The sequence below is a fragment of the Ranitomeya imitator genome, chromosome 9, assembly GCF_032444005.1.
Source record: "Ranitomeya imitator isolate aRanImi1 chromosome 9, aRanImi1.pri, whole genome shotgun sequence".
Classification (NCBI taxonomy): Eukaryota; Metazoa; Chordata; class Amphibia; order Anura; family Dendrobatidae; genus Ranitomeya; species Ranitomeya imitator.
This window is the reverse complement of record NC_091290.1, coordinates 3,106,460-3,125,551: the sequence shown is the minus strand read 5'-3', so window position 1 is coordinate 3,125,551 and position 19,092 is coordinate 3,106,460. Positions and strand designations below refer to the sequence as shown.

Here is a 19,092-nt window from a genome sequence, read left to right as displayed (position 1 = left end):
GCAGGTGACTCCTCACTGTCCTCTATGCACCTTGTGTCTGTGCAGGTGACTCCTCACTCCCCTCTATACACCTCCTGTCTGTGCAGGTGACTCCTCACTCCTCTCTATGCCCCTTGTGTCTGTGCAGGTGACTCCTCACACCTCTCTATGCACCTTGTGTCTGTGCAGGTGACTCCTCACTGTCCTCTATGCACCTTGTGTCTGTGCAGGTGACTCCTCACTGTCCTCTATGCACCTTGTGTCTGTGCAGGTGACTCCTCACTCCTCTCTATGCACCTTGTGTCTGTGCAGGTGACTCCTCACTCCCCTCTATACACCTCCTGTCTGTGCAGGTGACTCCTCACTCCTCTCTATGCCCCTTGTGTCTGTGCAGGTGACTCCTCACTCCTCTCTATGCACCTTGTGTCTGTGCAGGTGACTCCTCACTCCTCTCTATGCACCTTGTGTCTGTGCAGGTGACTCCTCACTGTCCTCTATGCACCTTGTGTCTGTGCAGGTGACTCCTCACTCCTCTCTATGCACCTTGTGTCTGTGCAGGTGACTCCTCACTCCTATATGCACCTTGTGTCTGTGCAGGTGACTCCTCACTCCTCTCTATGCCCCTTGTGTCTGTGCAGGTGACTCCTCACTCCTCTCTATGCCCCTTGTGTCTGTGCAGGTGACTCCTCACTCCTCTCTATGCACCTTGTGTCTGTCCAGGTGACTCCTCACTCCTCTCTATGCCCCTTGTGTCTGTGCAGGTGACTCCTCACTCCTCTCTATGCCCCTTGTGTCTGTGCAGGTGACTCCTCGCTCCTCTCTATGCCCCTTGTGTCTGTGCAGGTGACTCCTCGCTCCTCTCTATGCACCTTGTGTCTGTCCAGGTGACTCCTAGCTCCTCTCTATGCCCCTTGTGTCTGTGCAGGTGACTCCTCGCTCCTCTCTATGCCCCTTGTGTCTGTGCAGGTGACTCCTCACTCCTCTCTATGCCCCTTGTGTCTGTGCAGGTGACTCCTCACTCCTCCCTATGCACCTTGTGTCTGTGCAGGTGACTCCTCACTGTCCTCTATGCACCTTGTGTCTGTGCAGGTGACTCCTCACTGTCCTCTATGCACCTTGTGTCTGTGCAGGTGACTCCTCACTCCTCTCTATGCACCTTGTGTCTGTGCAGGTGACTCCTCACTCCCCTCTATACACCTCCTGTCTGTGCAGGTGACTCCTCACTCCTCTCTATGCCCCTTGTGTCTGTGCAGGTGACTCCTCACTCCTCTCTATGCACCTTGTGTCTGTGCAGGTGACTCCTCACTGTCCTCTATGCACCTTGTGTCTGTGCAGGTGACTCTTCGCTCCTCACTATGCACCTTGTGTCTGTGCAGGTGACTCCTCACTGTCCTCTATGCACCTTGTGTCTGTGCAGGTGACTCCTCACTGTCCTCTATGCACCTTGTGTCTGTGCAGGTGACTCCTCACTGTCCTCTATGCACCTTGTGTCTGTGCAGGTGACTCCTCGCTCCTCTCTATGCCCCTTGTGTCTGTGCAGGTGACTCCTCACTGTCCTCTATGCACCTTGTGTCTGTGCAGGTGACTCCTCACTGTCCTCTATGCACCTTGTGTCTGTGCAGGTGACTCCTCACTCCTCTATGCACCTTGTGTCTGTGCAGGTGACTCCTCACTCCCCTCTATACACCTCCTGTCTGTGCAGGTGACTCCTCACTCCTCTATGCACCTTGTGTCTGTGCAGGTGACTCCTCACTGTCCTCTATGCACCTTGTGTCTGTGCAGGTGACTCCTCACTGTCCTCTATGCACCTTGTGTCTGTGCAGGTGACTCCTCACTGTCCTCTATGCACCTTGTGTCTGTGCAGGTGACTCCTCGCTCCTCTCTATGCCCCTTGTGTCTGTGCAGGTGACTCCTCACTGTCCTCTATGCACCTTGTGTCTGTGCAGGTGACTCCTCACTGTCCTCTATGCACCTTGTGTCTGTGCAGGTGACTCCTCACTCCTCTATGCACCTTGTGTCTGTGCAGGTGACTCCTCACTCCCCTCTATACACCTCCTGTCTGTGCAGGTGACTCCTCACTCCTATATGCACCTTGTGTCTGTGCAGGTGACTCCTCACTCCTCTCTATGCCCCTTGTGTCTGTGCAGGTGACTCCTCACTCCTCTCTATGCCCCTTGTGTCTGTGCAGGTGACTCCTCACTCCTCTCTATGCACCTTGTGTCTGTCCAGGTGACTCCTCACTCCTCTCTATGCCCCTTGTGTCTGTGCAGGTGACTCCTCACTCCTCTCTATGCCCCTTGTGTCTGTGCAGGTGACTCCTCGCTCCTCTCTATGCCCCTTGTGTCTGTGCAGGTGACTCCTCGCTCCTCTCTATGCACCTTGTGTCTGTCCAGGTGACTCCTAGCTCCTCTCTATGCCCCTTGTGTCTGTGCAGGTGACTCCTCGCTCCTCTCTATGCCCCTTGTGTCTGTGCAGGTGACTCCTCGCTCCTCTCTATGCCCCTTGTGTCTGTGCAGGTGACTCCTCGCTCCTCTCTATGCCCCTTGTGTCTGTGCAGGTGACTCCTCGCTCCTCTCTATGCACCTTGTGTCTGTGCAGGTGACTCCTCACTGTCCTCTATGCACCTTGTGTCTGTGCAGGTGACTCCTCACTCCTCTCTATGCCCCTTGTGTCTGTGCAGGTGACTCCTCGCTCCTCTCTATGCCCCTTGTGTCTGTGCAGGTGACTCCTCGCTCCTCTCTATGCACCTTGTGTCTGTGCAGGTGACTCCTCACTGTCCTCTATGCACCTTGTGTCTGTGCAGGTGACTCCTCACTCCTCTCTATGCACCTTGTGTCTGTGCAGGTGACTCCTCGCTCCTCTCTATGCACCTTGTGTCTGTGCAGGTGACTCCTCGCTCCCCTCTATACACCTCCTGTCTGTGCCGGTGACTCCTTAGTCTGGAGTCTCATTTTTGCAGCCTTTATCACGTCAGTAGTTTATATTTCATCCTTCTGTTTATTAATATTGACAATTAGCGCAGTGCATAAGATCTGCGGGATAATTAGGCAGCGACGTCTCGTTACAGTGAAGAATTAAATTTTACACGTTTCCCTTTTTGACTTTTCATCAGTTTTAATTAACATGATATTTATAAATGCTAAAAGTCACCAAATAATTCGTATTATCCTCACATCAGACGCCGAGAAATCGTCTACAGCGTCGGAGGTCGTCCGAACAGTCCGCTTATTTCTTCTCCTATCCTTACAAGTCTGGCAGAAGAAAAGCTGATAAACTGTTCTTATAGGAGTAAAATAATTGCACCCAAAAGAGCAGAGTGACCCCGTAATAAAAGGCACAAAATCACCAGATCTAGGGAGTAAACACAGCAAAATCCATTATATCCTTGTACATAGGAGCAGTATTATAGTAGTTATATTCTTGTACATAGGAGCAGTATTATAGTAGTTATATTCTTGTACATAGGGGCAGTATTATAGTAGTTATATCCTTGTACATAGGGGCAGTATTATAGTAGTTATATTCTTGTACATAGGAGCAGTATTATAGTAGTTATATTCTTGTACATAGGAGCAGTATTATAGTAGTTATATTCTTGTACATAGGAGCAGTACTATAGTAGTTATATTCTTGTACATAGGGGCAGTATTATAGTAGTTATATTCTTGTACATAGGGGCAGTATTACAGTAGTTATATTCCTGCACATAGGAGCAGTATTATAGTAGTTATATTCTTGTACATAGGAGCAGTATTATAGTAGTTATATTCTTGTACATAGGGGCAGTATTATAGTAGTTATATTCCTGCACATAGGAGCAGTATTATAGTAGTTATATTCTTGTACATAGGAGCAGTATTATAGTAGTTATATTCTTGTACATAGGAGCAGTATTATAGTAGTTATATTCTTGTACATAGGAGCAGTATTATAGTAGTTATATTCCTGTACATAGGAGCAGTATTATAGTAGTTATATTGTTGTACATAGGGGCAGTATTACGGTAGTTAAATTCTTTTACATAGGGGCAGTATTATAGTAGTTATATTCTTGCACATAAGGGCAGTATTACGGTTGTTAAATTCTTTTACATAGGGGCAGTATTATAGTAGTTATATTCTTGTACATAGGAGCAGTATTATAGTAGTTATATTCTTGTACATGGGAGCAGTATTATAGTAGTTATATTCTTGTACATAGGAGCAGTATTATAGTAGTTATATTCTTGTACATAGGAGCAGTATTATAGTAGTTATATTCTTGTACATAGGAGCAGTATTATAGTAGTTATATTCCTGTACATAGGGGCAGTATTACGGTAGTTAAATTCTTGTACATAGGGGCAGTATTATAGTAGTTATATTCTTGTACATAGGGGCAGTATTATAGTAGTTATATTCTTGTACATAGGGGCAGTATTATAGTAGTTATATTCTTGTACATAGGGGCAGTATTATAGTAGTTATATTCTTGTACATAGGAGCAGTATTATAGTAGTTATATCCTTGTACATAGGAGCAGTATTATAGTAGTTATATTCTTGTACATAGGGGCAGTATTATAGTAGTTATATTCTTGTACATAGGGGCAGTATTATAGTAGTTATATTCTTGTACATAGGAGCAGTATTATAGTAGTTATATTCCTGTACATAGGAGCAGTATTATAGTAGTTATATTGTTGTACATAGGGGCAGTATTATAGTAGTTATATTCCTGTACATAGGAGCAGTATTATAGTAGTTATATTGTTGTACATAGGGGCAGTATTACGGTAGTTAAATTCTTTTACATAGGGGCAGTATTATAGTAGTTATATTCTTGCACATAAGGGCAGTAGTACGGTAGTTAAATTCTTTTACATAGGGGCAGTATTATAGTAGTTATATTCTTGTACATAGGGGCAGTATTATAGTAGTTATATTCTTGTACATAGGGGCAGTATTATAGTAGTTATATTCTTGTACATAGGGGCAGTATTATAGTAGTTATATTCTTGTACATAGGGGCAGTATTATAGTAGTTATATTCTTGTACATAGGGAGCAGTATTATAGTAGTTATATTCTTGTACATAGGGGCAGTATTATAGTGGTTATATTCTTGTACATAGGAGCAGTATTATAGTAGTTATATTCTTGTACATGGGGCAGTATTATAGTAGTTATATTCTTGTACATAGGGGCAGTATTATAGTAGTTATATTCTTGCACATAGGGGCAGTATTATAGTAGTTATATTCTTGTACATAGGGGCAGTATTATAGTAGTTATATTCTTGTACATAGGAGCAATATTATAGTAGTTATATTCTTGTATATAGGAGCAGTATAATAGTAGTTATATTCTTGTACATAGGAGCAGTATTATAGTAGTTATATTCTTGTACATAGGGGCAGTATTATAGTAGTTATATTCTTGTACATAGGGGCAGTATTATAGTAGTTATATTCTTGTACATAGGGGCAGTATTATAGTAGTTATATTCTTGTACATAGGGAGCAGTATTATAGTAGTTATATTCTTGTACATAGGGGCAGTATTATAGTAGTTATATTCTTGTACATAGGAGCAGTATTATAGTAGTTATATTCTTGTACATGGGGCAGTATTATAGTAGTTATATTCTTGTACATAGGAGCAGTATTATAGTAGTTATATTCTTGTACATAGGGAGCAGTATTATAGTAGTTATATTCTTGTACATAGGAGCAGTATTATAGTAGTTATATTCTTGTACATAGGAGCAGTATTATAGTAGTTATATTCTTGTACATAGGAGCAGTATTATAGCAGTTATATTCTTGTACATAGGGAGCAGTATTATAGTAGTTATATTCTTGTACATAGGAGCAGTATTATAGTAGTTATATTCTTGTACATAGGGGGCAGTATTATAGTAGTTATATTCTTGTACATAGGGGCAGTATTATAGTAGTTATATTCTTGTACATAGGAGCAGTATTATAGTAGTTATATTCTTGTACATAGGGGCAGTATTATAGTAGTTATATTCTTGTATATAGGAGCAATATTATAGTAGTTATATTCTTGTACATGGGGCAGTATTATAGTAGTTATATTCTGTACATAGGGGCAGTATTATAGTAGTTATATTCTTGTACATAGGAGCAATATTATAGTAGTTATATTCTTGTACATAGGAGCAGTATTATAGTAGTTATATTCTTGTACATAGGGGCAGTATTATAGTAGTTATATTCTTGTACATAGGGGCAGTATTACGGTAGTTAAATTCTTGTACATGATAATATAGTGATTGTATTATGCCGCTGTCTGTTTTACTTTCTGTTTACTGTGTCTTTATGTCTGTTTTTCATACTCAGGAGGGAGCGGTTGTTGCTCTCTTTAAAATCTGTCGACAAGATAATTGTAAGTGCTTGTACCCATCTGCCCTGAGGACGCTGGCATCCATTTGTTCCGTGGAGGAGGGGATCCATCAGCTGGAGAAGGTAGGGATCTTCTGGGGAGGTGTCTCTGTGGATTGATTCCTGTCTAGTTGGTTATTTATGCAGATTAGGCGATACATAGATGAAGAGTGGGAGCAGCCTCTGCCTTGGCGGTGCTTATCTGGAGGTAATACAACATTAAATACAGATGACAACTGGTTAAAGTGTCTTACTGCCCCCAGTCTCCTCCTGGATAACGCTGGGGGTACTCAGATGTGGGAGATGTAGTGGTGTAAACTGGCACCAGCTGAGCCCACACTGGTTCCCTGGCCCCCAATTGCCTTTTCTATAGTTTAGAGCTGGGGTGGGGAATCTTTTTTTCTGCCAAGGGCCATTTAGATTTTTATGCCAGCCTTTCGTGGGTTTTATAAATTGAGCGCTATAACTGCCCCCACAAAGTCCTTACGCTGGCACTGGAACATCAACATACAGCAGCTGACTCAAGTTCTTTGGTCCACGGAAATCTGACCAGGGCCCAATAAAAGGTCATGGAGGGCCGTATCGGCCGGTGAGCCTGCGGTTCCCCATGCTTGGTTTAGAGCATGGATATGGCACTGTAACCCCCATCATTTTTTCCACCTTCCTGTTAAAGTCATATATGTACCAATTAGAGATGAGTGAACACGCTCTGTGCTCAGTTATCACTAGAGTATCACGGCGCTCTGATGTGCTCGTTACTCGGCGAGCATTGGGCAAAGCTCAATGTAAACCTCGAATCCCCACCCTGCATGTCTGGCACCTGTTACCAAGCCAATAAGCATGCAGGAATTACCTGCATGACACTGTAATGCATATTCATCTTGGTTGTGGCATTACTGTGATTGGCTGGCCATGTGAAATCATCAGGGGTTATGAAAGGACAGGTGCTACCCATATCGTCTCTGACACTATTGTACAGCTCTGTGACACTTCGTATTGGAGGGAGAGAGTGTTTGTCTAGGCCTGTGAGTACACAGTAAGGAATCAGAGGCCTGTAGTATAAATACTGGTGCTGAAGCTGAGCCATCATACTAACAGCCCTTCTAAAGGCTAATTAGTATTACATACAATCTACATTTATCCTAAGGAAGGAGAGAGAGTCGCAGGTGCAGGGAGAATGACAGAATCCAGTCTGCAGGCAGGGATTAAGGCTGTGCAGTCTGCAGGCAGGGATTTGGGCTGTGCAGTCTGTAGGCAGGGATTAGGGCTGTGCAGTCTGCAGGCAGGGATTGGGGCTGTACAGTCTGCAGGCAGGGATTAGGGCTGTGCAGTCTGTAGGCAGGGATTAAGGCTGTGCAGTCTGCAGGCAGGGATTTGGGCTGTGCAGTCTGTAGGCAGGGATTAGGGCTGTGCAGTCTGCAGGCAGGGATTGGGGCTGTGCAGTCTGCAGTCAGGGATTAGGGCTGTGCAGTGTGCAGGCAGGGATTAGGGCTGTGCAGTTTGCAGGCAGGGATTAGGGCTGTGCAGTCTGCAGGCAGGGATTGGGGCTGTGCAGTCTGCAGGCAGTGATTAGGGCTGTGCAGTCTGCTGGCAGTAATTAGGGCTGTGCAGTCCGCTGGCAGGGATTGGGGCTGTGCAGTCTGCAGGCAGGGATTAGGGGTGTGCAGTCTGTAGGCAGGGATTAGGGCTGTGCAGTCTGCTGGCAAATACATAGCTGCATTTTTTTGTGGGGGCTGAAAAAATGTAATATATTTTGATCCATCAAGTATTATGTGCTTTGATGTCCTTTTTTGTGCTGTATAACACACCCAAAAATCGTTGAAACATTTCCTGGGCTACTTTTCTCAGCCATACAATATTCCGTAGTGTGGAGTACATTTCTGTCATCTCTAAAATTGAGAAAAAACTGTTAAAAAAATTTATAGGATTCCATTTTTCAGCCATACAGTATTATGTGGTCTGTGAACATTTCTGTGATCTCTAAAACGGAAAAAGAACATTGAAACATTTTTCTGGATTGAATTTGATTGTCATCCATACACGTTTGCGTTCTTTCTGTTACAGAAACTTGGTTTCAATAAAACTAGCAATTACAAAATGTGTGCGGTAAGGGACAGGGAAGTGGAAGTACTGATATAGGTGCATTTATATAGTGAGGACGTGGAACATGTGCGACTATGCCTGTTGCTGGAGCACAAGAATCACGCCCATCCACGACACAGGTTCCTGTCCCACTTTGCAGGGAGGCACGATACACCACTTCTGAAGCTAGAGCAGTGTGAACAAGTGGTTGGGTGGATTGAAGATAATGCTAGCTCTGCCCTCACCTACTGTATCCTCACCCATCCCTTGTAGATTGTGAGCCCTCGCGGGCAGGGTCCTCTCTCCTCCTGTTTCCTCACCCATCCCTTGTAGATTGTGAGCCCTCATGGGCAGGGTCCTCTCTCCTCCTGTATCCTCATCCATCCCTTGTAGATTGTGAGCCCTCGCGGGCAGGGTCCTCTCTCCTGTATCCTCACCCGTCCATTGTAGATTGTGAGCCCTCGCGGGCAGAGTCCTCACCTACTGTATCCTCACCCATCCCTTGTAGATTGTGAGCCCTCGCGGGCAGGGTCCTCTCTCCTCCTGTATCCTCACCCATCCCTTGTAGATTGTGAGCCCTCGCGGGCAGGGTCCTCTCTCCTGTATCCTCACCCATCCCTTGTAGATTGTGAGCCCTCGCGGGCAGAGTCCTCACCTACTGTATCCTCACCCATCCCTTGTAGATTGTGAGTCCTCGCAGGCAGGGTCCTCTCTCCTCCTGTATCCTCACCCATCCCTTGTAGATTGTGAGCCCTCGCGGGCAGGGTCCTCTCTCCTCCTGTATCCTCACCCATCCCTTGTAGATTGTGAGCCCTCGCGGGCAGGGTCCTCTCTCCTCCTGTACCCTCACCCATCCCTTGTAGATTGTGAGCCCTCATGGGCAGAGTCCTCTCTCCTCCTGTACAAGTTGTGGCTTGTATTGTGTAAGATTATTGTACTCTTTAATTATCTATACTTCTCCTCACATGTAAAGCGCCATGGAATAAATGGCGCTATAAAAATAAATAATAATAAATGTTTCCAGAAGGCTTGGCAGCACCACCCAGTCTTCCACACGGTCTAATCTCACCAGCCTAAAGTATGCGTCACTTAATCCTCACCCTGAACCTGCACTGAGGCGGACAGATCAGCAGCACCAAAACAGACAGGAAGAGGCAGTGGGGTGACCAAAGGGAGAAGGTGGGAAACTGTTCCGCAGAACAACAACCCTCCTGAATTTCTCCATCGAAGAGTTAGGTGTTCCTCAGTCTGGGACGTTTTTAAAGAGCGTTCTGAGACTAACAAAATGGCCATTTGCAACCTGTGCCATGCAAAGATCAGAAAGAGCCTGACCACTAAGAACTGTCATAGTTGTGGCCTACCTATGATGTCAATCACAGGCCTCTCTCATCTTTTTAAATAGGAGAACTTGCACAATTGGTGGCTGATGACATACTTTTTTTCCCCCACTGTAGATAATAAGTGAGTACACAATATACTAAGGGACTGCTCTGCATAATAAGTGAGTACACTATATAGTAAGGGACTGTGCTATACATAATAAGGCTACATCCCCGTATCCGTGTGCAGTGTTGGTGTGCTGTCCGCTTTTACAGACGCATTGAGCATGTCCTGATCAGGACAGAACATTCTCAGACCCTCAAGGATCTCGTTCTCAGATCTGTGATTTTCATGTTGTGTGAATGGACCTATAAAACTCTGGTCCATGTGCCATCTGATGAAAGAAACCTAGAAGCACACGGACATTTCGCACAAATGTGAGAATGTAGAATAAGGGACTTTACAGATGACATTATTACTCCACGTCACACAGTGCCCTTACAGGATGATTTCTACATCCAGGCACTTACCGCTGACGTCTCGCTTTCTGCTGTTTCTTCTCCATCTGGTCAGACCTTCATGTCGACATCTCCAGCCACGACTTGTATTGTCACAATGATCTTCGCAGCCCTGAAAATAAGAAGGCCACATACACTGTATAGATACTTGTGTCTCCCCCTCAATACAGATATGTACCCCACCATTAATATACTATTAGCCACCCACCAATATAAAGTGGTAAGCAGCACTGTGTCCCCATTAACTATAATCTCTGACTTCGGATAATATAAATATTTCAGTCTGTGACTCTCCCCAATTACCTGTAAGGCTATGTGCACACGGAATATACGCAAGGCTTTACAGTACAGGAAAAGTGAAGGAAATCCCTGAAGTTTCATGCTCACAATGCTTAATTTTTCTTTGCAGCCAATTAAAATCTGCATAATGTCAATTCTTGCAGCATATTTCACCCGTAATGAATAGGGAAAATACGCAACAAAAGCATGGGAAAAATATGGAAAAAAAAGTGTTTTACGCAGCATTTTTCCTGGCAACACATTAGGACATGCAGCAGATTTTTCTCCTGCAAACCCTGAATGTGTGCACATAGCCTTAGTCCCTGTCCTGTGCCCCCCCCCCACAATTCATTATACGTACTTGATGGCGTCTTCTCCCACCCCCAAATTCATTATGATGCTATCAGGTACTGAGCATTCTCCGCCATCTCCCAATTCATTACAAGTCCCTGACAGCGTCTTCTCCCACCTTTCAGTTCATTATAAAGGGTCCTGTGCACCTTATCGCCGCGTCTCCCGCTACACAATAAATTGTAAGTCCCCAATAGCCTCTCAATGAATTGTAAGATTGAGGAGGATGCTATCAGCGGCTTAGCACCCTCCTCCACCACCCAATTCAGTTTACATACATATCTAACGTCCTCCTCCCCATTTGTAAGTCCATTATAAGTCTCCCTTCCTCGCATCTCATCGTTGTCCTCTCCACCACCTCATCATTGTCCTCTCCACCACCCCCATCATTGTCCTCTCCACCACCCACATCATTGTCCTCTCCACTACGACATCATTGTCCTCTCCACCACGCCATCATTGTTCTCTCCACCACCCCATCATTGTCCTCTCCACCACCCCATCATTGTCCTCTCCACCACCCCATCATTGTTCTCTCCACCACCCCATTATTGTCCTCTCCACCACCCCCATCATTGTCCTCTCCACCACCCCATCATTGTCCTCTCCACCACCCACATCATTGTCCTCTCCACCACCCACATCATTGTCCTCTCCACCACCCCTATCATTGTCCTCTCCACCACCCACATCATTGTCCCCTCCACCACCCACATCATTGTCCTCTCCACTACAACATCATTGTCCTCTCCACCACCCCATCATTGTTCTCTCCACCACCCCCTTCATTGTCGTCTCCACCACCCCCATCATTGTCCTCTCCACCACCCCCATCATTGTCCTCTCCACCACCCCATCATTGTCCTCTCCACCACCCCATCATTGTCCTCTCCACCACCCCCTTCATTGTCCTCTCCACCACCCCCATCATTGTCTTATCCGCCACCCCATCATTGTCCTCTCCACCCCCCCCATCATTGTCTTATCCGCCACAGCATCATTGTCCTCTCCACCACCCCATCATTGTCTTATCCGGCACCCCATCATTGTCCTCTCCACCACTCCCATCATTGTCCTCTCCACCACCCTCATCATTGTCCTCTCCACCACCCCCATCATTGGAGCCTCGGAGCCAGAGAAACAGGCTAGACTGCCCTCAGTGTTAGCCGCCCTACAGGGGCCCCCCTCCACCTCCGGGCCCCGATGCGGTTGCTCTGGCTACACATACGGTATGTCCCCCCTGCCTTTATGAGTCTGAGACCAATGCATGACAATGTGACCAGAATGTGTATGAGGCTCCTTTATGTCTAATACAGGGTATTTTTGAGGCCCTAAATTTGGGCAGTTTTTGCTTTATTTTTTTTTTTTTAAATCCTTTTTACATTTTGCCAATTTCTCATGGGTTTGGAATGTTTTATTGTCAGTCCTTTAAGTGGAGTAAAAGTGTGACCCCATTGTTCTCAGCAGTGATCTGGGGGCCAGAGATGCTTCTAGGGGTCTTGCCCATGTTGTTCTCATTCCATTCAGCACTTTTCCCTCCAATTAAACATTTTCACTGTCCCCCAGACCTCTTTGTAGGGTCTGCTAGAGAAAAGCTTGGCTTCCCCATTGACTACCATTATATGCATTACTCGAGACGAGCCCCTGAGTATTAGGAATTGCTCGGTTCGAGCAACGAGCCCCCGAGTATTAGGAATTGCTCGCTTGGAGCAGCGAGCCCCCGAGTATTAGGAATTGCTCGGTTCGAGCAGCGAACCCCCAGTATTAGGAATTGCTCGTTTTGAGCAGAAAGCCCCCGAGTATTAGGAATTGCTCGGTTCCAGTAGCGAGCCCCCGAGTATTAGGAATTGCTTGGTTCCAGCAGCGAGGCCCTGAGTATTAGGAATTGCTCGGTTGGAGCAGCGAGCCCCCAAGTATTAGGAATTGCTCGGTTGGAGCAGCGAGCCATCGAGTATTAGGAATTGCTCGGTTCCAGCAGCGAGCCCCCGAGTATTAGGAATTGCTCGGTTCCAGCAGCGAGCCCCTGATTATTAGGAATTGCTCGGTTGGAGCAGCGAGCCATCGAGTGTTAGGAATTGCTCGGTTGGAGCAGCGAGCCCCCAAGTATTAGGAATTGCTCGGTTGGAGCAGCGAGCCATCGAGTGTTAGGAATTGCTCAGTTGGAGCAGCGAGCCCCCGAGTATTAGGAATTGCTCGGTTGGAGCAGCGAGCCCCCAAGTATTAGGAATTGCTCGGTTGGAGCAGCGAGCCATCGAGTATTAGGAATTGCTCGGTTCCAGCAACGAGCTCCCGAGTATTAGGAATTGCTCGGTTTGAGCAGTGAGCCCCCGAATATTAGGAATTGCTCGGTTGGAGCAGCGAGCCCCCGAGAATTAGGAATTGCTCGGTTCCAGCAGCGAGCCATCGAGTATTAGGAATTGCTCGGTTGGAGCAGTGAGCCCCCGAGTATTAAGAATTGCTCGGTTCCAGCAGCGAGCCCCCGAGTATTAGGAATTGCTCGGTTGGAGCAGCGAGCCCCCGAGAATTAGGAATTGCTCAGTTGGAGCAGTGAGCCCCAGAGTATTAGGAATTGCTCGGTTGGAGCAGTGAGCCCCCGAGTATTAAGAATTGCTCGGTTCCAGCAGCGAGCCCCCGAGTATTAGGAATTGCTCGGTTGGAGCAGCGAGCCCCCGAGAATTAGGAATTGCTCGGTTGGAGCAGTGAGCCCCAGAGTATTAGGAATTGCTCGGTTGGAGCAGTGAGCCCCCGAGTATTAGGAATTGCTCGGTTGGAGCAGCGAGTCCCCGAGTATTAGGAATTGCTCGGTTGGAGCAGTGAGCCCCCGAGTATTAGGAATTGCTCGGTTGGAGCAGTGAGCCTCCAAGTATTAGGAATTGCTTGGTTGGAGCAGTGAGCCCCCGAGTATTAGGAATTGCTCGGTTGGAGCAGCGAGCCCCCGAGAATTAGGAATTGCTCGGTTGGAGCAGTGAGCCCCAGAGTATTAGGAATTGCTCGGTTGGAGCAGTGAGCCCCCGAGTATTAGGAATTGCTCGGTTGGAGCAGCGAGTCCCCGAGTATTAGGAATTGCTCGGTTGGAGCAGTGAGCCCCCAAGTATTAGGAATTACTCGGTTGGAGCAGCGAGTCCCCGAGTATTAGGAATTGCTCGGTTGGAGCAGTGAGCCCCCGAGTATTAGGAATTGCTCGGTTGGAGCAGTGAGCCTCCAAGTATTAGGAATTGCTTGGTTGGAGCAGTGAGCCCCCGAGTATTAGGAATTGCTCGGTTGGAGCAGTGAGCCCCCAAGTATTAGGAATTACTCGGTTGGAGCAGTGAGCCCCCGAGTATTAGGAATTGCTCGGTTGGAGCAGTGAGCCCCGGAGTATTAGGAATTGCTCGGTTGGAGCAGCGAGCCCCCGAGTATTAGGAATTGCTCATTTGGAGCAGTGGGCCCCCGAGTATTAGGAATTGCTCTGTTCCAGCAGCGAGCCATCGAGTATTAGTAATTACTCGGTTGGAGCAGTGAGCCCCCGAGTATTAGGAATTGCTCGGTTGGAGCAGTGAGCCCCGGAGTATTAGGAATTGCTCGGTTGGAGCAGTGAGCCCCCGAGTATTAGGAATTGCTCGGTTGGAGCAGTGAGCCCCCGAGTATTAGGAATTGCTCGGTTGGAGCAGTGAGCCCCCGAGTATTTGGAATTGCTCGGTTGGAGCAGCGAGCCCCCGAGTATTAGGAATTGCTCGGTTGGAGCAGCGAGCCCCCGAGTATTAGTAATTACTCGGTTGGAGCAGCGAGCCCCCGAGTATTAGGAATTGCTCGGTTGGAGCAGTGAGCCCCCGAGTATTAGTAATTGCTCGGTTGGAGCAGCGAGCCCCCGAGTATTAGGAATTGCTCGGTTGGAGCAGTGAGCCCCCGAGTATTAGTAATTGCTCGGTTGGAGCAGCGAGCCCCCGAGTATTAGGAATTGCTCGGTTGGAGCAGCGAGCCCCCGAGTATTAGGAATTGCTCATTTCCAGCAGTGAGCCCCGGAGTATTAGGAATTGCTCGGTTGGAGCAGCGAGCCCCCGAGTATTAGGAATTGCTCATTTCCAGCAGCGAGCCCCCGAGTATTAGGAATTGCTCGGTTGGAGCAGTGAGCCCCCGAGTATTAGTAATTGCTCGGTTGGAGCAGCGAGCCCCCGAGTATTAGGAATTGCTCGGTTGGAGCAGCGAGCCCCCGAGTATTAGGAATTGCTCATTTCCAGCAGTGAGCTCCCGAGTATTAGGAATTGCTCATTTCCAGCTGCGAGCTCCCGAACATTTTTGCACTCGCTCAACCCTAGTAACAATGTATCGGTCACATCCTCCTGATCTCGCTCTCGGTGTAGATAATGAATCTTTGAGATTTTCGGGATCTTCCTTCATCCATCGCAGGTGTCTAAGTAAAGATCAAGGAGCAATCCGAGCGCAATAATCAAATAACGGCCAATAGGAGGATGTATAGCTTCTAAAGGTCAATATCAGGTCCGCAGAGCGCAGTAGTCAGATGTACGCGCTTCATATTCATCGCTTGTGACTCCCACACATCTCATATCTCAGCCACATTTATTTTTGCCATAGCTTGGACATCACCAGCGAGAGCGAAAAACGAATCCATCGGTGAAAATAGTGATAAAAATAATCAGAAAATATGAAAAAGAAAACTAAAATGTTATAAGGAAGAATTCATGCAGTTTAATAAAAGGAAATAATAAATCATATAAGTAACTAGTGATATTAATGAAGACCTCATCTACGATAACATTACAGCCGGACATGACGCAGAGCTCGCAACTCTACTGTTCCTTTGGTAGGAAACCATCTTTACTCTCTGTGATAGAACATGTCCATGGATTCTCTGCGGAGATTTCCTGCCTCAGAGGATGTAACAATATCTCAACGTTATGTTGTTAACATGATTGGACCCAAAGTTTTTTTGGATCTGCATCTTTGGATGTGTCCGGCCGAGTGCGACCCCCTGAACTGCGCCGCTGCGATCAGACGCGGAGGCTGAAAGATACCGAAGCTTTTGTTAGTCATTATGAAATTCCAAGAAAGATTCAGTTCGTTCTCTGATGTGTACCCTATAGGGCAAAGACCTCAGAGATGAGCTCCTGGCACTAAGGATAAGGTTAGATATTGACTTATCACAGGGATGCACAACAGTATTTGACCAAGGGTGAGATTGCCATACTGAATGAATCCTAAGAGCCGCAAAAAAAATTGAAAGGGGTTCCAAGTTGTGAGTATTTGAGAGGGATTTGGAGCACTTAATCTCAGTTTCTGCTCCAAAAACAGTGTGAACACACACTATGTTAAACACTGTCAGTACACGAACGCAGTGCCAGAAACACTGCCAGTACATTCCATTATTTCAGTGCCAGAAACACAGTCCGTACATGAAGAAACACCATCCATAAGTAAACGCACTGGAAACACTGTCAGTACTGTAAATGGGTGCAATGCCAAAACCACCATCAGTACATGCATAAAGCACAAAGTTTAGTACAATGATCTATTGGAATATCAGGTCAGCCCCATATATAATACATTTGCTTAAAGGGAACCTGTCACCCCGTTTTTTCAGATTGAGCTATAAATACTGTTAAATAGGGCCTGCGCTGTGTGTTACTATAGTGTATGTAGTGTACCCCGATTCCCCACCTATGCTGAGAAATAACTTACCAAAGTCGCCGTTTTCGCCTGTCAATCAGGCTGGTCAGGTCGGGAGGGCGTGTTCACAGCGCTGGTTCTTCCTCAGCTTTACGTTGGTGGCGTAGTGGTGAACAAGCAGCGCGCGATCTGCATCTCGGCTTTGGGAAAATGGCCGCCGCGATCTCTAATGCGCACGCGCGGCATCCCGCGGCCATTTTCCTGAAGCCCCGTGCAGCAGAGCACTCGATCTGCGCACGCGCGGCCCCAGGAAGATGGCCGCCCCCACCGACGAAAGGGATGACGGCGCAGATCGCGCGCTGCTTGTTCACCACTACGCCACTACGCCACCAACGTAAAGCTGAGGAAGAACCAGCGCTGTGAACACGCCCTCCCGACCTGACCAGCCTGATTGACAGGCGAAAACGGCGACTTTGGTAAGTTATTTCTCAGCATAGGTGGGGAATCGGGGTACACTACATACACTATAGTAACACACAGCGCAGGCCCTATTTAACAGTATTTATAGCTCAATCTCAAAAAACGGGGTGACAGGTTCCCTTTAAACCTACAATTCCCAGTATCCGTTTAACAATGGTAAGAAAATGCTGGTAGTTGTTACTAGTCATCATCAGATTGCAGACCATACAGGATCTACAGAACTGATGACGCGCAGTCATGTAGTATCATAAATAAACATTCACATCCAGGTACCTTATAGAAGACATCTTCACTGATTGGAGTTGTTCTCATCCCTTTTGTCTCCACGTAGTACAGACACCATGATGAGATTTTAAACCCAAAGATTGTCTCAGCAGACTTCCCTCTTCTCTGCCTTCTACAGCACATCCTGACACCCTGCCCTTAGAAATCTTAGCAATAAAAGTATCATTATACTGCTACATGAATAAAAATATATCGCATGCTGCATCGCAGAATAAATAATTGCCCCTCACTGAGTCTCCTGCACAAAATATCCCCCCGAACTGCCCATCTGTATAATAACCCACACAGCCCCTCTCCATAATGTCCCCCCACGGCCCTTCTCCATAATATTCCCCCACACTGCCTCTCCCTATGTTATCTCCCTCACTGCATCTCTCTAGAATATCCTCCCAGACTGCCCCTTTCCATAATGTCACTCCATAGCCCCTATCCATAATATGCCTCACACACTGCCTCTTTCTATATTATCCCTCATACATTGCCCCTCCCCTTAAATGTCCCTCCCCACAGCCTCTCCCCATAATGTCCCTCCACCCATCCCCTTTCCATAATATCCTATCCACATAACTCCCCTCTCCATAATGTTGTCCCCCTACTTCCCCTCTCCATAATATCCCCCCATATTGCCCATCTGCATAAAGTCCAACCACACAGCCCCTCTCCTCAATTTCCCCCTGTGATAGTGTGTGGGGTATCAGTCTGTCTATATTCAAATTTTTACTGATTTTAGGAGTGTTGCATTGTTGCTCTGTAGCGTTCTGTGTATCCCCTGTAATGTGACGACACAGCATTTAATCTTAATTATCTAGACATCTGTTTTCATTAGATCAAGAAGCACAGACTATTGTTCGTGTGAGCCTTTTACGTTGTCTCTTGAGTTGATGTTTGTTGTAGCTTATTGTCTGTTACCTCTGGAGGACAGGGACATAGGGTAATTGAACAATAGATGTTTGTTAATATGTTGATTGCACATTGTACCAGGTCAGCTAGTTTGACCTGCAAAAGAGAGAAGCACGAGCTTTGCAGATCGACTAAATATTCATACAATGAGAATTAAACTCATCCACGCTATGCTTCAAGTCGCCTTATCCACTGCCCCTTACTATACTATGCCCCTAATATACTATGCCCCCTTTGCTAATTTTCCCTTAATTGCCTAATAATTAGAGATGAGCGAATATGTGCATAAAATGGTCACCAAACATAAATTCAGCATGAATATGTCACATTTGGATTTGTGATTGGAAACAAGAGCAAATTTTCCTAAAATCTGGAAAAATCAGTATCATTCTGTGAAAGGGCGGGAAAATATTTGAATTTGAGCACTTTGGCTATGAAAATGGTGGTGTATGATGAGTGGGGGGCATGTGTTTGATGAGGTAGGGGGTGTACTTGTAACATTTTTTTTCTAACTATTTGTATGGATATTGCGGCTAGCCAATCAGGATGCAGGAAACATCCACAATGTCCTGACACAAGGGCTTGTGCCATTGGCTGCTGAAATCACATGTCCCTCTCTATAAAGAGCAGGCATATTGTTTTAGCTCCATTTTGCAGTATAACAGCGCAGAGAGGCAGCTCCTGACACTGGTTCTGGGTGCTGATAGATGTTAGCTAGGCGGTTGTTTCTAAGTCAGTTTAGATAGGTAGTGTCCAGTGTGGCTGTGAAGTCAACCTTCCAGCACATGGTTTTTTTTCTTTCTTGTGCCATTACTGAGGTTCACAGACAAAGCCAGCGGGGCACATATCCTACAATGTCGTGCACTGCTTCTATTGTGCTTCATGCACGAGAAGACCTTTCTAAATCC

The 19,092-nt window shown here is 46.4% G+C and overlaps 1 protein-coding gene across 6 annotated transcripts in view; it reads left to right on the top strand.

Annotated features, from left to right (window-relative positions):
- INSC (INSC spindle orientation adaptor protein) overlaps window positions 1-19,092 on the top strand; it is a 279,978-nt gene that overhangs the window by 181,098 nt on the left and 79,788 nt on the right. For all 6 annotated transcript variants that reach the window (XM_069738644.1, XM_069738642.1, XM_069738641.1 and 3 more), the window contains one exon: window positions 6,324-6,449. In XM_069738644.1, the coding sequence (XP_069594745.1) occupies window positions 6,324-6,449 (126 nt within the window). The remainder of the gene's footprint in view (window positions 1-6,323; window positions 6,450-19,092) is intronic.